Source organism: Astatotilapia calliptera, chromosome 7, assembly GCF_964374335.1.
Source record: "Astatotilapia calliptera chromosome 7, fAstCal68.1, whole genome shotgun sequence".
In the NCBI taxonomy this organism is placed as follows: Eukaryota; Metazoa; Chordata; class Actinopteri; order Cichliformes; family Cichlidae; genus Astatotilapia; species Astatotilapia calliptera.
This window is the reverse complement of record NC_137428.1, coordinates 47,532,689-47,547,538: the sequence shown is the minus strand read 5'-3', so window position 1 is coordinate 47,547,538 and position 14,850 is coordinate 47,532,689. Positions and strand designations below refer to the sequence as shown.

Genomic DNA, 14,850 nt, shown 5'->3' with positions numbered 1-14,850 from the left:
CAAGGGCCTGATATCCACTTACATCATCATCATCATCATCATCGTTTATTTGTATAGCACTTTAAGAACACACCAGGCAGACCAAAGTGCTGAACAACACAGATCAAAACAACAACCAACCAAATTAAAAATACCATAAAATCATTACAAACAATAAAATAAATAAGAAGGTGTCAGTTTCCTACAGAGTTAAAAGCCAGGGAATAAAAATAGGTTTTCAATCTGGACTTAAAGACCTGCACTGATGACGCTTGTCTAATTTGGAGGGGAAGGTTATTCCAGAGCATCGGAGCCGCAATTGAAAAGGCACGGTCTCCTCTGCATTTCAGCCGCGACTTAGGGACCGACAGCAGCAGCTGCTCAGCTGAACGGAGCGAGCGAGGAGGAACATGTGACTTCAGCAAGTCAGTTAAGTACACAGGAGCCAGACCATTTAAAGATTTAAAAACCAATAAAAGGACCTTAAAACGAACCCTAAAATCAATGGGAAGCCAATGCAAGGAAGCCAGAACCGGAGTGATGTGATCGAATTTCCTACTACCGGTTAAAAATCGCACTTACGAGGACATTATGCTGCTACTGTTCTATCAAAATGTTAAATGAATATCCTCATATGTGGTTCTGATTTGTCTTAGAAACAAAAATAAGGAAAAAAAAAAAATCTGGTAATTCTTTGTTTTTACATTCATCGGGTCCCAATCAGCCCAAATATCAAAGAGAAATTAAAAATGCATGCCATGGAAGAGTTCAGGTCTTAGGAGGTTAAAGTAAATGAGGATACAGAGGTTTTACCTTGTTTTAAGGAACTTTAATTTACTCTGGTCATTTTGAAAAAGAATCTTTGGATTTTCTTCCTAAGCCTTACAAAGATAATGCACATCAACACAGTCTTTTAATACTCCCAGTGTTCTTGCAGTCATTCCCTCACTTTTTTTGATGGTAGTCAGTCAGATTCAAAGGTCAGACTTTCCTGTGTCTGGCAGTTGAAATATTGACCTGCAGGTTACAAGCCCACATGCCTAACCTTCTGCCTGCCAGTCTAAAGAGGCTTTGTCAATGTCAGACAAATGTCATAGCAAGAGTGACTGTCACAGAGATCTGGTGGAAAAATTGTCTGTGCTCATATAATGGCTGTAATTATATCACAACTAGGGCAGAAAAAGAAGGGTAGCCGAAAAGAGAAAATCATAGTGTGGGTGAAAGTTTGTTCAGTGATATAAGTAAGATTGAATGGTCTGATGAGACACAGACAGCCTATTTCCAAATATAACCTACTGTAACACAGTAAACTGTCCTGCTTTTTCTTGCTGCCTTTTTGACCACAGTTGTGTTAAGGAGAAGAAATATGCCAAGGTGCCTTTAGTGCAGTCATATAGGTAATTAACCAAGCTAATTTAGCACAGTAGATGAATGGTACCGATGAGCTGCAGCAGCTAAGATACAGCCACTTAAAATGGCCACCTCATCAGCAACAGGGCCATGATGGATCCCTGGTTGAATCCTGACCGACTGCCGAATGATGGGTGATCGTATTGGTATCCCCCGTCTAGGACGCCTGGATGATGCAAGCATGAGTAGTAACACCCCTAAGCGGCATTTAGGAAAACCAGTAGTAATGGTAAAGCAGCGTGGAGATGCATTCATTTACAGGCTTGCTACACTATATATATATATGAGTTTGCATCAAATAAGGCACCGGTTGTGCACACCAAAAAAGCCAGACAGAAATTGATGCTTGCATTCTTGCTGACTTCAAAGCATAAAAACATGATTTCATTGCACTGCTAATGTTCTTATATAAAATGCAAAATTTAAATTTAAATGCGCCCTAATTGGGGATGTGGCACTTTGTTGTGAATATTTCTGATGATTAATAAGGTCAGTGAAATGCTGCTGTAGGAGTGAACTCCATAGCTCAGGCACTGTGCTTAAAACTATTGGTAATTCTCGCCATTTACGTTTTCCCAATAAATTAATGGCTAATGATCACATTCAAGCTTGCTTACTCAAGTTGTCTGCCGCTAAACTTAGTCTGTGTCCAAAGAGCAGCTTTGAAACGCCTTCATAAAACCAGAGAGCACTTAAAAAAAAAAAAAACAAGCTAGGTGAAAGTCTGGGCGCTATTATGTAAAATCTAGAGAAATTATGGATCGCGCAAGACTTTTGCACAATATAAGATTTTAACGTAATCTAAAGAATAAATCAAAATATTAAGTTGCAATTTAAAAGAAAAATTGAAGGACATGCTAATGATTAAACAGAGGTCTGAAGAAAAACGACCCAGCAAGCAATAGGCTAAATGAAAAATTAAGTTCTATCAGTCTCAAAAATAACTTCCACATCTGGTTTGGGATCTACGAGGAAGCTTGTGTGCAAAAAAATGATTTCTTTATTTCTTTACGAAAGCTGTCAAAAGAATTTGAAGTTCAATTCATTTTTTTCATAGCGCCAAATCAAAACGGTGCCTTCAATGAGTTTTATATTATAAGGCAAAGACCCTACAATAATACAGAGAAAATCATCTATAGCTAACTATACAAGTCAAAGTTTTTTTGAAGAAAGCACCATCTCATGGTGACACTGTGCATTTGGGTGAAAGGGGCGTGTTTATAGTGAAAAGTAGATACGTCCCAAGGGAAAGAGGGGGGACACTTAGCGGCTGACATTCAACTGAGGGCTGGCTATCAGTGGCTACCAGATCTCTGACTGAAAGCAGCAATTTTGAGTCCTTTGATGGGAGACTGATGGCGGTCCATAACCATTGTGTCTCTAGGTTTGAGGTCAGCATGCACTATTCCCAGAGAGCTTAGGTGGAACAGTGCGTTTGCTAGTTGATGTAAAATTGGCCTCATTTCTCTTATGTAGAGAAGCTGGTTATTTTCCGATCCTTAATGTAGTCAGACAGGCTCTAATCAAGCTGTTCAGAATTTAAGTAGATACGCTTCCCTGTTGTTTATTCCATCATATAATCGAGTCAAAAAATACTTTTGTCTTATTAATGAGAAATAATACATATTCCAAAGAGAAAAAAACACAGGTCTTTCACAAATTCAGAAATTGGAGTGTTTTAAGGTTTAACTGCATACAACATCTGCCAAAAAAAAAAAGCCAACTAAACCCTTTTATGTACGTGTCATATTGAAATAAATTATTTAAGTACAGTCAAAGATCAAAGTAAAAAAAAAAAGTTTGCTCTGTCATCTTGGAGGCTTTCTGAGATTAATAGGAAGCAAGTTTTTCTGCTGCTGAAAACAGATGTTGTTATGTTGCAAACATTGATTAATATTAATAATAATTCAGTATCCAGAATAACAACCCTCAGGTCAGTGGCTCAGAGTTTAATGGCCAGTGAACATTTTTATTGGCTTATGAAAAAAGCTTTTATTCTTATATTTTTTTAAATGTTAATTTAATTAACACAATATTGTATTTTTTTTTTCACATTTACTCTGAAAAAATATTACAAAAGCCTTGACATTAATGTGGTCATGGCCCCCTTTAGACTCACCCCTGTTTGCTGCAGTTATCGCTTCCTGTAAAATAGGCTGTCAGCCTTCAGCAAGTGGTTTTACACAGAGAAAAATCTGCAGTAAGGCTCCAGAAGTTGTATTAAAATATACAGATGAACTGTTAACTTAACGCATGTCACATAAAATCTCTCTATATTCTTTCTGTCTTTTACAGGGCTCCCGGTCCAGTGGCAAGGTGCACAGCTTTGGGAAGAGAGAGCAGTCCATCAAGAGGAATCCCAACGTCCCTGTGGTGGTCCGCGGATGGCTGTACAAACAGGTTGGGACACTCGAACGGAAACACCAATTGTAACTTGCATACAGTCACATCAAGACTAATGTTGATAAAGTTTGAACTGGGTTTGCTTGATTTGCTTTTTTTACGCCTGAATAGGACAACTTTGTGATAGTTTAAGATTTAAAAATGAAAATAAATGTGAAAAGTGTACATAATAGTGTAAAAATGTGTTTAGCACATTAGATAATACTTTTGTTCACTTATTTGGCAATTATTATTTTAAAGTAACCATATACGTTTTATATAAAATGTCTTTCTTTTTTCTTTGAAATCTAAATTCAGCTATAGATATATAGCTTTTAACTTCTACGTCTATAAATATATGAAACATATAGCTTTAAACAGCCTGCAGACATTTAATGAAATACTGTCATGCTGAAAAAAGTTGCAATTAGCCTGATAATAGTAGTTATGGAGCAAATAATTGTCGTATACTTTTAAAGTATTTATGAGACTACTGGTACTGTGCTTTCTTTTAGTCAGCAATCCCTTAATCCAGCATGATTCTCTAACATTTCCTTCAGTAACCCAGTTTGATATTTTTCTTGATTTATTTCCTTTGCTTTGGCAATACTGAACACCTGGTGTTAATCACAGACAGCCTGTTACTAGAGACTACTTGTTTATTTGAAGTTATACTTAAAATATCTGTTGTTGGCATCATCCCACTGGGAGATTCTTGGCCTCCGTACAAGACAAACAGTGAGTGATGTTACTATGAAGCAATATTTTAATGACCACACAAAGAGGCATGCCCACACAGTCACACAGACAGTAGCACACTCGCAACTGTGCACACGATCTATTTACTGCAATTACATTATATTTTAATTAGAAAGAAACCCTTTAAAATGCTCTGGGGTGCATGAATGCACACAATTTGAATCCTATTTTGGTGCACATAAATATAAGCACATTGCTATAAATAATTATACACACTGATGCACAGATGTCCACTATCATGGCCAGACTGACATAATGCAGTTTATGCCTTTCATCCACTCACATGCTTGTATTATATGGTCGTAGCATCATACATCTTCAGCCACTGCTGTATCTGCTCAGCTCTTCAAATGGACCTATTTTCAGCCAAAGGACATAAAAGACAAAATGGGCAGTAAAGCACTCATGGCAGACTCAGTGAGCCAGCGAATGAGGACAAATGATCACTCCCTTCCCCCTCTGTCTTTTCTCTTTTCCTTTGCATGTACCCACCTTACTACTGTCCCTCACTTCCCCTTTCTGCATCCTTATTTCTCAGGCTCTTCCTTCCTTTCTCATTACCTCCTCTCTCTTCTTATTTAAGAGCTCTCTAGTCTTGCTTGTTATCTTCTCCAGTTAGTGGTACTTTTCGTCTTATTATTTATGCATTCTTCACTTAAACTCTTTACCTCTCTTTCTTTTTCAGGACAGCTCTGGGATGCGTCTTTGGAAGAGGAAATGGTTTGTCTTGGCTGATTTCTGTCTGTTTTACTACAAAGGTAAGTCTTTGTGGAATGTTAAGTGAAAGTAGTGTGGGATCTGAATGCCCTGTTGTGCCAATAATATTTGATTTGCCAAGAGAGCTCTATAAACTACAGGTTCGTCTTGCTAGTCAATTTCTTTTTGTTTTATATTTGTTTTTTTAATTATTATTCACATTAATATTAGGGGTGCAACGATACACAAAATTCACGGTTCGGTTCGATACTTTGGTGTCACGGTTTGATATTTTTTCGATACAAAAAAATGTTCATGCATTTTTAATTTGTCATTTATTAAAATTATAAATATATATTTTAACTCAAAAGTACAGTTTTTAAATTTAACCCTAACCCTTGTGCGTGTTTTTTATTTTGACAGCGAATGCGCACCTGCGGACCACTTATGTGCAGCCCTGGTTATATAGTTCGTCATATTGCAGCCACAGAAATTCTTTTGTCCATGAAACCATAAAGCTGCACTTTCTTTTTGCCTTATAGTCTGATTTGTCATAACTTCTCCGTTTTGTGGTAAGCTTTTCTTTGGCTGTCACTTCTTCACCCTGACCTGTCTTATTTGGCTCAGCAGAACTGAAATGCTTTTACACACGCACTCACATAAGCTCAGCGATTCTCTGCGCGATCAACCTCTCACATGTTTAAGCTGCGGGAGATTTCACTTGTCATGTTTGCATAGTAAGCTAACGATTAATAAGACGATGTCAGAGGAATTGGTGCACAAATTATCATCACTCACAGATCAGTGCTGTCGCTCTCTATACACAGTTCGAGTGATTGCAAAGTAAAAGCAAAAAAACAAGCGCAAATTCAAACGCGACTTCAATATGTCACATATTGACAGTGGCTCACCGATGCCAATGACATAATTACCCAGCTACATTTCTAAAAGAATGCAAAAGCATTGACATATATTTTTCCTACAATAGCCCGACGGGCAGGGGAGAGAAAGATTTTGGTAGCCCGACTGAAAAAAATCGCTAGCTCCGGGACGTCGGGCTAGCGATATTGCAAGCCCTGTATCTGATTGAGGAATCACTCATCTTTGGAAAAGAGAGTTTATTACAGAGAAATGGCTCTTTCCAAAATAAAAGCTATACTATCCGCTTCTTCTGGGCTATATTCTCAGCAGCATATTAAACATATAAGGAGAATCATGTGCTAACAGCTGTCTAAATGACTCGGCTAAAGTTAGTAGCATGCTTGTTGTTTTTGTCTTTGCACTAGGATGATGTCGGTGTAAATGTGCAGTCATATTCGTTGTGTTCCCACTAGTGCTTTCAGGTTAATCTCATTGAAATGACCTTAACGCCACAACACGGCAAATCTCCGTTAACGAGCTACCGCCGATCGCTCCGTGCATGGGGCTAGACGGCCAACACGTTAACGAGCTAACTGCGCTAGCACACTAGTTCACACCAATGTAATTGAGCATTGCATGGCACATCCAACATACTGTTTTACTTTAGTCCATGACTCGCTTACCTTCAGGGTCATACGTCACATGAAAACCAAAATAATTCCAAACGCCAGATCTGAATGAGGGTGGGGGAGGTGCCCTGCGCTCTTCCTTCTGACTATGCTGTCTGTGTTGAGCACTCAGTGGATCTGCGCTCGACAGTGCAGCCTAGGCGGAGTAGTCGAACACAGATTCACTGAGTGCTCAACACAGACAGCATCGTCAGAAGGAAAATTGATAAAATAAATTACAAATGTTGTATTGTTCGATACATATGCGTACCGAACCGAAAGCACTGTATCGAACGGTTCAATATCGATACGAATATCGTTGCACCCCTAATTAATATGTGTTTTGCATAATAATGCCAGAACTGACATTTATGAAGAAAGGAGAAGAGCAAGCCAAAAAATTCCATCCTATCCCAACCCGATGTACTTTGACACTGGGACACAGCCAGCCCAAGCAGGGTGTAAGAAGAAGCAGTTTAAATGAAAAGTTTTAATCTGTTAATCCTCAAAAGTTCCTTTTAAGACAAAATAATTGAAACATCATTAAAGGAAATCACACATCATAACTGGCATGCCTCTGCAGCCTTCATGAAGTAGCTTATCTTTGATTCAGTAGCTCGCAGTGTCTCATCCAAACTTTGTAGAACTTGATGCAGACGAGAAAATGGCCATTGCATTAGGCTGTATTATACTCTGCATGTTTCTCTATGGTATTGTTTGAAAAATTAAATGCATAAAATGATACACTTCTGGTGAGGAGAGTTTATTATGAGAGGATGGAAAGATCCACAATCAATGCAAAAGGTTAAAGGACAAAGATCAAAGTAGACTATGACAGTTTTCGGTAAACTGCAGCTGTCAAAGCAGCCAGAATTTCACTTTAGGTGAGCAGTAATCTCTATATCTGTTATGTGGTTCCAACCATTGAACATGTACACACTGCTTACACCGATGCTCTACATCACACACACCATCACAATTGGTCTACCATTCCCTGCTTGTCGCTATCTATCTCTCCACACCATTTTTATCTCCATGGTTATAGCCAAACATTTGGGACACGCTCCTCTGCCTGCTCACCTCGACAGGAGGGTGAAATCAATTCTGTTGTTTTTGTTTTTTCCCTTTTTTCTGTCTTCTCGCTCAGTTCAAAGGTTTCTCCTCCCAACATGAGCACACTTGATCTCTCTCTTCAACACGACTTATCTCCTCCCTTTCCTACCCAAACAGTCAAATACGGCTTTGCTATCTTTGTTTTTTATTAGGACTTTTCTTGTTTTGATGATAAATGTCAGAGCTTTTACAGTAAGTTTTTTTTAATACCAACATTATATTTGCATGAAAATACTGACTCCTTAAAACAACATTACGCAATTAAATGCATATATAAAAATGAATTAGCAGTTGCTGAAAATGATTCTCACATCTTTTCTTTGTCATTTTCTTTCTGGGTTTTGATCCGATGGTTATGGGAAAACAAGAATTTGAAAATGCCAAACTGAGTTCTAGAAATTCAGATTATAATTAGAATAAAATAAAATATTAAAACTTCTCAGTATTTTTAACCCTTACCCATCTATGGAAGCCGACTTTACTTTAATAGACTTGTTGCTGCTTACATGAAAAGAAAAGAAAATAGTGGTATTTGTGGGAACAACCTATGAACAACTCTTACTAGACTGAAATGCACAATTTTATTCAGACCCATCTGAGAGTGCAGAAAATCCAGAATCAGTAAGTCTTATGTTTGCACCTGCATGGCCTTTGTCCTTCTTTAATATTGGAGTAAGCTGATGGCACTTGGGATGAAAGACTGGCTGCAGCAAACTGAATCTAGTGATTGCACATCAGTCTCTGGAGGGCTTTGCTGTCACTAAAAATGTGCTCTCCAATAAAGTTCTCAGATTAGAGATGATTATTTAGTTGGTATTGTGCTTTTGCGTTTCCAGCAGTTTTATTGTGTGAGCTGCGTTTGCATTTTGTAAGTAGTCCTTCATGGGAGCAATCTACACACGCATGGTGCTGAGAGCTTCGAAATTTATGCACACTCACACACAAGATAATATTTGTACGCGCTGTTTTCACAAATGACTGTGACTGTGTGCAGGGATCATTGATGAACGAGGCCCCTTTGTTTCTTCCTCTTTTTTCCCCTCATATGTCTTCTGTGGTCTGTTTTCAGTCAAGTCAGTTTTATTTTTAAAGCCCAATATCGCAACTCAAATTTGACTCAAGGGGCTGTACACTGTATGTCATACCCCGCAAAGTGTGTGAGACAGACGTGGCAGAGCAGATAAAAAAGACCCCACTATCTTGCCCACCATTTAGGGAATGTCCCCTTCAAAGGTCCTTGAATTATTTTTAACCAATTACTCCTTTAGCTACAGCGCCGTCTTATCACCTCTCAGCCAAACCGCCCACATACGCAGGTGCTGCATGCACACGCACACATTTTCATGCTATTGCTAAATTTTACGATGTGGTAATCGTCGCACATGGAGACACTGTCCTTACCATACACATTCTAGCATGCTATTACAATATTCAGTGGAAAACAAATATGTGATGAATTTTTGTTTATAAAACACTGCGAAGTGTTTTTGGAGACTTTTTTTTTCTTTGAAGGGTAAAAGTTGAAGACCGTATTGCATCAGTGATGGTTCTTACAAAGGACAGATCTGTGTGTGTGTGTGCATGTGCATGTGCTGACTGTGATCTCAACGTGTAAACTGGACGGGGCAGAGGCTGAGGACAGGCGGCCGGCTGCCAGCTGGAGCAGAGGAGCTTTAACTCTGTGACACTGGCATGCCAGAGTGGTCATTTACTGTTTGGCATACACTGTGGTATGAGTGACGTCATACGAGTTCGTGTTTGTCAGTGTTGTGATACTGGTGGCTGGCAGTGAGGAAATTAGTGGGCTGATGAGTGATATTTATTCTGTCGCTCCTTCCTGTCCTCTATATCTCTTGCCTGTCTTTTTTCCCCCTCCACCTTACCCCGCTGACCTCCCCTCTCTCGTTCTTCTCTCTCTCTTTCTCGCTCTATCTCCAGACAGCAGAGAGGAGTCAGTCCTGGGCAGTATTCCTCTGCCCAGCTATGTCATTTCACCAGTGGGACTCGAGGATCACATCAACCGCAAGTATGCCTTTAAGGTACGCCTCTTTTTGTTATACAGAGTTTTTATCCGATTTTGATTGATGTTTATCTTTTTTCTGTCTTATAGTCTGTCTTGCACTTTTTCTTGGTTCTTGGTTAAAAACAAAACTTGGAATGATTCCCTCTGAGTGTTTCTCATATACTGATGTCCTGTTAGCCAATTAAACCACCAGAACCATCTGAACATTAAAATTTAAGGTGTGTCGGGAAGATAAATTTATTAGACTGTAATATTTTTTCAGCTCTGCCGTGACAGTGTTAAACATGGCCACAAATTGAAAGAGGCATCATGTATAAGGTATTCCAGCTTTAGAAGACATAGATAATGGGTTTTATTCCCACAGGAGCCACTTGAGATAAAACAACCCCTGCTATTTAAAGCACTTTCCAAGAAGTGGTCTATATCATCACCGAGAGCAGTTTGAAATAACAACACAAAAACTGCTTTACTGCAGAAGGCCTGTGTAACACCTGCTGTATGAAAACATACAACATAACTTTATAAACATATTTATTCATATGTTTGTGATCTATGTGTGCAGACACTGTTTTTTTGTCTGATTGTAAACTTCATAGCAGTAACACGTCTTTGGGTTGAAAACAGAAAGTCAGAGTTTAAATTTGTGTACAGTTAAAATGTTTATTAGATTTTAAATCATGACCTTCTCAAATTGAAATGAAATGAAAATGAAATACAATTCTGTCTCTTTCACAGACTGTTATCTTCCTACAGTAATAACCTGCTAGTGAAGCCACCACTCAGCTTCATTGTGCAGCACTTGCCAGCTGTTGTAGTAATGTCTATTACCACTGATTGTCTGTCTTTATTGAGACAGACAAGCATGTCTGGAATGGCATGAAGCTTTTCTGTTCCCCAAGGCACAAGTTTCTGAGTTAAACCCAACATGTGTAAAATTAAGAGGCTGGATTACTGTACAGCACGCACTGTCCTATACTGCAGGAGGGATTTCCGCACATTTGCAAGAAGATACAGTATATGCACAGGGTTTTTATTTGCTTTTTGTGAACATGGTTAATTGAACTTTTGATTTATTCTGGGAAGGAACATGTTTTCTTGTCTGTTAAAGACACATTCCTGTGACCAGAGATTAGATCCATAAATTGTTCTTTAGCGAGATATATTTTTAGTCTTTATGCATTGAAATATAGTCATTGAGGTGGCTAATGGTCCATTTTATAATTTGTAAACTGGACTGAAGTTAAGCACCTTCTAGTTGAATTGACAGCTGGATTGAATCCTACTGAATGTAATTTACCCCCCCCCCCCCCCCCCCAAAAAAAAAAAAAATTAATTAATAAATAATAAATAAAATTAAATAAATCATGCATGATTTAAATTTGGCAGATTTCGTCTTTCCTCTTTGAGTAAATCTGCATCTCTTCCGGTTTGGCTGCAGTATGAAGATGCTCTGAAGGTTTTTTTGTTTTATTTTGGCTTTTTTTACACAATGATCTTGAACTTGTGTGGAGATCAAACATAATTTTCTCTGTCAAATGAATGAAACAGATGCAGCTCAAATGAAGGACCATTGCAGTTGAAAAGAGTTGGAGACCAAACAGGAGGTTTTCTCTGGAAAGCACCACAGTGTCCAAGCCCAGAGGCTGTGTATAAGCGCAGACGTTTTGCTTTCTCGCACATTCAAGAGGTTGCGCACCATGAATTTATCCCCTAGGGTCAGACTGTCAGTGCCGAGCTCTGCAAAGACCGAGGGAGGATGTTTGCTGCTGAAATGATGCCACACACTGTTGTGCGCTGTTTCACAGCAGTGCCTAAAACCATGTGAGTTTTTTGGCTTTTTCAACACAGTCTTTGCTGACCACCTGCATCGTTTGCTAGATTTGGCTCCCTGCACCTGTGCCCTCTTTCTCCAAATAAAGTTGAAGTTAAATTTCATTCTGACAAAGTAGAGGAGCTTACATTGCAGATTTTCAAGCTCAGATGTTCAGAGCAGGACATCCCAGGAACAATCTAAAAATGGCATTTCTGGAAGCAACGTTAGGCGCACATGGAGATGAACTCGGAAACAAGACTGCAAAGTTTGAATCAACATTTTTGTTTTATTTTTTATTTTTTATTTAACGAATAGATTCATAAAACGTATGATTGCATTGCACATGCTAAAGCTCTGACAGACTAGATGAATAAAGATGTTTACGATACTTTATCCCAAAAGTTTACTGTACTGGAATTTACTATAGCACTGCAGCTTAAAAACATTAAAAACAACATAGCCTGATAAAAATAAATACAATATCACAAAACAAAATAGACCCAAAATGTAAAAGGTTACACAAAAAGAAATCAATAAAAACAGAAAATGGAAACAAGAGAAGAGTTCAGTAGATCCAAACCTAAATATAATACACTGAGGGAAGATTTTCTGCATTTGTCCTTGTGATAGAAGAGCCCAAACAGATGTAAGACAAAGTGCTCCACTGCCCGTCCAGTAGGCAGTGGGCAGAACAAGTCACCTGTTATTTATCCGAAGGCATTCACTGTATGCATTCAGTCGTTTTGGAGGAATCCAAACATACCCTGTCTCACCTTAACCAACAGGTGGTGTAGTGGGGGGATAAACCCAGTAAAACCACATTTTACTGTAACTTTTTCTCCATCTTTACAATATTTTCTTGACAAACTGAATCAGTGCATAAGTTAGATGTTAAAAATACATATCAGGAGCCATTTAGTCATTTTGTTTCTCTGCAATTTAAATTTTTTAGACATGCCATAAGGTGTGAAAAAACAGTTTCTCAGGGACACTTGCTAATTGTAATGCACCGTTGCTCATTCTGACGTTATTATCAGAATTTAGGATTCTGTAGAACATATAATTTGCTTCCCCGTGACAGTTATTTCAGCAAACCTAGATTTTAGATGCCAAAGTGAATATTTTTAATAAAACAGGCTCTTGTGTCTGTCTGTTGACATCAGTGATACCGTAACCATTTCACACTTTGCCTCTCAAACAGTGAAAGGTACAGAGTAATAATTATATAGTTAAATAATAATCAATAATAATATATTTAAAACCAAGAAGTCAGTAGTGAGCAAAAACAAAAAGCATATAAAGTACATTGCAGGGTTCTTAATCACCAGAAACGATTAAGATAGGTAGCTAATATGGATTTACATGAAAATGTGTTAAGTTTGTGGTTCGATGCTTTCTCGGGATTATTTTCTGGTTGCCTTGAAATAAAATATTACTTGATACTACTTACTTACAACCTACTGTCTAAAATGAACAAAAATATTGGCTTATATGTCGTCCTTTTAAACACCAAATATCTGTCCTGATATTGGTCTTAAAACTCCCTTATCAGTTTGGCTCACAGATGAAATATTTTTACCGTGATCTGGAAACCCTAAAGGAAGCCGTGAAGTTCTCCTGCTTTTTTATTTATTCATGATGTTTTCAGCAACCTTAAATCGGCTTATAATATTCTAGTGATGATTTCCAATAGTTCCTTGATGCAGTGATGTGGAAGTGCACCCCAGGTACAGTGTGACGTCACTCTGGCGTATATACAGTTATTCACCCTTTTGAAAACATTGAACTATGCACATAACTTGTTCTGGATGCTGATGAGGTTAAACCGAAGCACTGATACTCAACCTGGTAATAAGTTGGTCTTTAGCACCACTGTTAGTATGTGCGGTCATATGCAGAGTGCCCCACTTCATTAAACACTGCATGCATCACAACATCAAAACAACAACTTTAAAGCAAAAAGAAGACCGCTACCTTCCTGTGCTAGATAATGGTGGGTATTTGATTTGGACTACAGTTTTTGAACTACTACGGTGCTGACTACTAAATCAACGTATACCCATTGGGACTGCACAAATTGTGCCTTCGGGTTCCCACGACAAGTTCCCACCCTACTTTACCCTCCTTCCCCTATTCACTGAATGCTCTTCCCTCTCTTGTTCCCATTGGCTGGCTGCCTGACTGGGACTTCCCTCCCGCCCTGAGAGTGTCGCACCATCCAGTGACAGTCCTCCCATAAATAGGTACTCTATGCTCTCATGTTCTCTCACTTTGCCAGATGTAAGCCTTATATATCCATGTTGTCTGCCTTTGGTGTGGCCTTTTGATTCAGACTGGACAGAATATACAGCAACCTTGTATATTCTTTTGATTTCTGATGCATGTCTTGGTAGTAACATCTTCTTTTGGCTGAAGTTGTTGTTGTCTTTTTCATTTTTTTTCCATCAGTGTTCTCTTATTTAAATTCCCCTCTGTTGTTTTTCCTGTTTCACTTTCGCCTACTTCTTATCGCAGTGTGAATCTTTGTATTTGCCTTATCTGGTTTTGAGCTTATCATTCATCTTTGCGCCCTTCTTGCTTTCTGCCCCATCTGTTACATCGACTGTACCAGCATGCAATCTTTTTTGATAGCAAGGAGAAAAGCTTTATTTGGAAGTCATGTCACCTCAAGTTGCTGTTCCAGTGAGAAAGCGCGGAAAAAGTCATTTTAAAAAGCTGCAAGAAATCTCTTGCTTTAGATGCAGTTTATGTAACCCCTCAGTCACCTAAACGTTACATTTTTCTCTCTCTTCTCTTTAAAACAGCTGCTGTTTAGGGAATCTTTAAAGTAAAGAATAATGTAATAATTTGGCATGCTGCTTGCAGAAACAGTGACATTTCTGAGCCACCACAAGTTCTTGTTTTTTCATTTGGATTTTTTTTTTTTTTGTGTAGATTCAATTTCTGCTGTAGCAAGTTTTGCAGAATGTGCCTTATCAGGAGCTTTGTGGTGCTCTGGCTGATGCTGAGGCTTATCTTTATGAGCACAATGACTCTCTAAATAGTGCCAGAGAGAGACAAAGAGAGGGTGCATGTGTGCGTGCTTTTGGGGTTTGTTTGTTTTTGTTTTTTTGTGAGGGCTGTCCACAGGAATGGGGCAGGCACTA

General features: G+C 38.6%; 1 protein-coding gene across 12 annotated transcripts in view; it reads left to right on the top strand.

Moving 5' to 3' along the window:
* LOC113026380 (pleckstrin homology domain-containing family A member 7-like) overlaps positions 1 to 14,850 on the top strand; it is a 150,312-nt gene that overhangs the window by 106,132 nt on the left and 29,330 nt on the right. For 11 of the 12 annotated variants that reach the window (XM_026175117.2, XM_026175109.2, XM_080303767.1 and 8 more), the window contains 3 exons: positions 3,685 to 3,789; positions 5,216 to 5,288; positions 9,807 to 9,907. In XM_026175117.2, coding sequence (XP_026030902.2) covers positions 3,685 to 3,789; positions 5,216 to 5,288; positions 9,807 to 9,907 — 279 coding nt within the window. Of the gene's footprint in view, positions 1 to 3,684; positions 3,790 to 5,215; positions 5,289 to 9,806; positions 9,908 to 13,195; positions 13,948 to 14,850 lie in introns of those variants that run through there. The other variant, XM_026175116.2, reaches the window with a different exon arrangement.